Source organism: Plasmodium gaboni, chromosome 9, assembly GCF_001602025.1.
Source record: "Plasmodium gaboni strain SY75 chromosome 9, whole genome shotgun sequence".
Lineage (NCBI taxonomy): Eukaryota > Apicomplexa > Aconoidasida > Haemosporida > Plasmodiidae > Plasmodium > Plasmodium gaboni.
Window position 1 is genome coordinate 1,100,220 of NC_031489.1, and position 5,774 is coordinate 1,105,993.

The following is a 5,774-nucleotide window of genomic DNA, read 5'->3' on the forward strand; positions in this document are numbered from 1 at the left end:
CTGTTTTTTTTATATATTTTTTTTTTTTTTTTTAAAAAAAAATTAATTTTTATATTTATTTTTTTTTTTTTTTTAAACTTTTTTTTTTTTTTTTTTTTTTTTTTTTTTTTTTTTTTTTTTTTTTTTTTTTTGGAATTTTTTTGTTTTTATTTCAAAAATTTATATATTTTTTAAATAAATTTTATTTAAATATTAAAAACCAACAACAAAAAAAAAAAAAAAAAAAAAAAAAAAAAAAATATCAAGATGTATATATATATATATATATATAAGCTTTTTTCAATATATATCATATATTTATAATTTAAAAAATATAAAGTATTTTTTTTTTTTTTTTTGAAATTTTTTTGTATTTATCTCACAAGTATATATATATTTTAAGTAAATCGTAGTATAATATGAACACACACACACAAAAAAAAAAAAAAAAAAAAAAAAAAATATCAAGATGTATATATATATATATATATATAAGCTTTTTTCAATATATATCATATATTTATAATTTAAAAAATATAAAGTATATCTTTTTCTTTAAAAAAAAAGGTTGCATTAAAAGTCTATTTTCCAAATATATATATATATATATATATATATAATAGTAACACTTTTTTTACACATTATAAAAATGTTACATTATCTTTATATGGCAACATTGAAATATTGAAATAATTTCATCTTGTAATATTTATAATATATTTTTTATTTTGTATTATTTTAAAAAAAAAAAAATTTTTTTTTTTTTTTGATTATTTACTTTTTTTTTTCTTTTCATGATTTAGTGGTATTAACAATTCAATTGCACACGCACATATATTTTAATAAGAGTTTAAAGAAAAAAACAATATAAATTTATATATGAATTTTTTATATATAAACAAATAATAGTAATATATAAATTATATTACTATATATATATATATATATATATTATATGTTAAATTCAGGGAGAATTTTTATGTTCAAATTTTGGTTTTTTATTTGTGTGAAATTGCAAACAATTTATATTTTTCATATATATTATATATATATATATATATATATATATTTAAATTTCATATATATACCTTTTATTATTATTATTTTTTTTATTAGCTATAAAATATATTAAATATATACATATATGTTTTGAAATTTTTCTTTTTTCATTTTTATTTATTTATTTATTTTTTTAATTTTTATATTTTATTTAACTTTTAATTTTTCTCTTTTCTTCTCGCTCTCTCATACTCTCTTTTTTTTTTTTTTTTTTTTTTTTTTATAAAACATCATAATTTGTGTAAATATAAATATATAAAAAAAAAATGGCAGAAGAATATTCATGGGACAGTTATTTAAATGATCGCCTTTTAGCAACCAATCAAGTTTCAGGAGCTGGATTAGCTTCGGTAAAAATTTTTTAAAAATAATAAGTTGCGTGTTCCTCTCTTGAATATAATATTATTCGTTATATATATGTATATATATATGTATATATATATATATGTGTATATATATATGTGTATATATATATGTGTATATATATATGTGAGTTTATTTATATATATATATATATATATATGTCCCTTTTTGACATATGTATTTGCAAAAATTTTATCGTTTATTTTTTTTTTTTTTTTTTTGAGTGTTGTCCATATTTAGAAAGGAAGATTATTATGCACTAATCAACATAAAATATATATATGATATATAAAATATATATGATATATATAATATATTTTTATTTTTCATCTGTAGGAAGAAGATGGAGTTGTCTATGCTTGTGTAGCTCAGGGTGAAGAAAGTGACCCAAATTTTGATAAATGGTCACTCTTTTATAAAGAAGATTATGATATTGAAGTTGAAGATGAAGTAAAAAAAAAAAAAATATAATATAATATACATACATACATATATATATATATATATATATTTTTTTTAAACATTTTATATATTATATGGCACATATCAAAATTTACATTTTAATTTATTTATTTTTATTTTTTTTATTTTGAAGAATGGTACCAAAACTACCAAAACCATAAATGAAGGACAAACTATCCTAGTAGTTTTTAATGAAGGATATGCTCCTGATGGAGTTTGGCTCGGTGGTACTAAATATCAATTTATAAATATTGAAAGAGATTTAGAATTTGAAGGTTATAATTTTGATGTAGCTACTTGTGCTAAATTAAAAGGTGGTCTTCACTTGGTGAAAGTTCCAGGAGGAAATATATTAGTTGTATTATATGATGAAGAAAAAGAGCAAGACAGAGGTATACACAAATTTATGTCTTTATAATATGTTCTTACTAAGTGATTATGTGTATTCTTTTTTTAAACAATACGTTTAGATGATAATAATTATTATTATCCTCATGATGATGAACATATATATATAGAGATATATATATATATATATATTTTTTTTTTGTTATATATTAATTTATATAAATATTTTAATTATTTATGACATGTTCATGTAAATTTTTTAATTTATGTACATGTTCATGTAAAAGGATTATTTTTTTTTATTTATGTTAAAATTTTTTTTTTTTGTTTTTTTGTTCAGGAAACTCCAAAATCGCTGCCTTGACTTTTGCAAAAGAGCTAGCTGAAAGTAGCCAATAATAAAATTACCAAAGGATTAATCAAAAAGGATAAAGAATAGAAAAATATCAACATATTATAGAAAGGAGGAATATAAAATTTTGAATACATTTAATAAAAAAAAAAGAATTTAAACATTACTCAATTTTATTTATATTTTAATTATCTACACATACACAAAGAAAAAAAAAAAAAAATATATATATATATATATATTTTTTTTTTTATTTCAATGTAATGTTTCTTTTTTAATTATGATTTTATATATATATATATAAACACAACTTATATTATTTAATAATTTGGAACGGAAGAAAAAAAAAAAAAAAAAATGTATCATTGTTTATATATAACAATAGATTTAAAGAATGAACACATGACTAATGGTAAAAATATATATATATATATATATATATATATATATATATATATGTATATGCTTAAGAATAGTTCTTATACATATAATATATCCATTGGGTTTAAAAAAAAGGTATCAAGTTATTTTAAATGTGTTATAAGTTAGATCACACTTTATATCATAATAATATATATGTATATATATATATATATATATATATTTATATTTATGTTTATATTTCTTTTTTTTTTTTTTTGGCAAATAGTGGTATGTTTTTCCATTTATTCCTACAATTACGAAATACTAAAGATGCATAAATGTAACATGTTATATTAAAAAAAAAAAATAAAAAAAAAAATAAAAAAAAAAATAAAAAAAAAAATAAAAAAAAAAATAAATACATACATACATATATATATATATATATATATAACAATATTAATTTTTATTATAGTTATAAGGCTAAAATTTGTTAATGTGTAATTTTTTTTAGATGGTTGAATTAATTTTTTTTTTTTTTTTTTGAGACATGTATTATACTGTTAAGGATATATTATTTTTTTTTTATTCATTTAATCATTTCTATTTGTCTTGTACACATGTGGATAGGACTTGGTTGTAGTATGTATAGAATGCAAAAACACCTTTGATTAGAAAGAAGACATCATGCACAGCTGCAATTTCTCTAATAGAATGCATGGCTAGTTGTGGAATACCAATGTCAATACCAGGCATAGAAAGATTAGCTGCAACCATTGATCCTACGGTACTACCACATGGTGTATCATTTTTGACCATAAAGTTTTGATATTTGATTTGTTGTTTATATATATTAGAATATAATTCGAATGTTCTTTTAATTAAGCTTGCATAGAATGGAGAAGTAACATAATTTTTGTTAGTATTGTATTTAATAGCAATACCTTCATGGAAATATAATTGATGATTATCTTGAACCGTTTCTGGATAATTTGGATGACTACAATGAGCCATATCAACATTTAAAATAAAAGAACGATTAACAAGATTTCCATAAATTTCTTGAACTGTTAAATTATGTTCATATATTTGTTTTTTAAAAACAGATGTAATGATTCTGTCAATAAAATTTTTAGTACAATAAGAACGTGCACCTATTTCACTAAGAGATCCTATTTCTTCATGATCATAACCAATACATATATAAAGATTATTATGAATATTATTATTGATATCATTAGTTATATTATTTTTATTATTTGTATTTTCATTTAATGTTTGATTTTTTATACTTTTTATAAGTTCTATAAATCCTTCAAAAACACAAAATGATCCTAATAAATTATCAAATCGTGCTCCTTCAATAAATTCTTCAAAAACTCCTGTAAAACATGGTTCTTGTGTATCCATTAAACATAATTCAAAATCTAAAATATCTTCTTCCTTACAATTTAATTCTTTAGATAAAAGATATAATAAAGGATATGAATTATTATCTGTATTTACATGTTCTACAACATCTTTATTATTTGAATTATTTTTTGTATGTTTATTTTTTTCTTCATTTTTTTCATTAATCATATGTTCGACGTTATTATTATTATTATTATCTAAATTGTTATTACTGTCATTTTTATCATTATAAGAATGGCAAAGTTTATCATCTCTTTTATTTTGTGAATCTAAATTGTGACTAACATTTTTATCTTTAGTTGGAGTAAGATTATGTTGCATGTTATTTTTTTTGCCTTTATTCAACTGATTAAATAGTGTTGTAGCAATAATAGGTTTTATATGATTTTCATAATTAATTTTTACCGAAAAATCATAACGGGTTCTATTTTGTAAATGTATAGCTAAACTAGGCAAGAAAAGAACTGATTTATTAATTTGAATTAATTTCTCAACTAGCTTATTTTCTTTTTTATATAATACTTGTCCTGATAAACCTAAACTTCTATCAAACCATGTATGCCATAAACCTGATCCATAACATTCAACATTAATTTGATGTATTTTCTTTTTTATTACATTATTATTAGGTGATATTTTCAAAGCACACGAATCTATATGTCCAATAGATATTAATATAGAACCTGTATCTATATTAAAATTCTTACCAACAAAAAAACCACAAATATTACGATTCTCTTTACATAAAACATAACCTTCATTCTTATTTATATTCCATGTCTCCCCTTCACTTAAATTAATAAAACCATTGTTCTCTAGTCTTTCTTTTAAATTCTTACAGGCTAAAAAATTACTACCACTTCTTTGAATAAATTTAAGAGCATCCTGCGCATATTCCCTAGCTTTCTTATCCATATTATAAATTAATATTACAAATAAGGAAATAAAAAAAAAAAGAAAGAAAGAATTGAATTAAATTAAATTAAATGATTAATTCTCAGTTTGGCTTGAGGGGACGAAAGCACAAAAAATTAAACAAAGCAAAAAAGAGTTAATAAAGATATTTCAATAATAATAACAAATATTTATACATAAATAAAAAAAAACATATATATATATATATATATATATTTTATATATTTATATAGTGAGCTATAAAATAATATGTTATTTTATATAACACAAATGAGATAAATGGAATATATACTTTTTATATTATAAAAAAAATTATATTTTATTTTTAAAAGTCACTAAATATGACGTTATATAAAAAACAAATATATATATATATATATATATATAATATATAATGTTTATATATTTATTTATATATTTATTTGTTTTATAAAATATAATATATTAATGTGTTAACACATGAAAATGTAATGTTTACTTCAATATTGAAAGATTCGTCGAATTATATATTTCATTAAAA

The 5,774-nt window shown here is 18.5% G+C and overlaps 2 protein-coding genes across 2 annotated transcripts; one reads left to right on the forward strand and one right to left on the reverse strand.

Annotated features, from left to right (window-relative positions):
• Positions 1–1,304: 1,304 nt before the first annotated feature.
• On the forward strand, positions 1,305–2,610 carry PGSY75_0932200 (putative profilin; the record flags this gene model as incomplete). The annotated part of the gene is made up of 4 exons (XM_018785726.1): positions 1,305–1,388; positions 1,738–1,851; positions 1,997–2,255; positions 2,552–2,610. 4 exons carry the CDS (start codon positions 1,305–1,307, stop codon positions 2,608–2,610), a joined length of 516 nt encoding a protein of 171 aa, XP_018642067.1.
• A 919-nt stretch (positions 2,611–3,529) lies between these two features.
• PGSY75_0932300 (M18 aspartyl aminopeptidase) lies at positions 3,530–5,254 on the reverse strand (the record flags this gene model as incomplete). Its single annotated transcript, XM_018785727.1, has 1 exon — positions 3,530–5,254. The coding sequence occupies one exon, from the start codon at positions 5,252–5,254 to the stop codon at positions 3,530–3,532; it is 1,725 nt and encodes a 574-aa protein (XP_018642068.1).
• Positions 5,255–5,774: the final 520 nt, after the last annotated feature.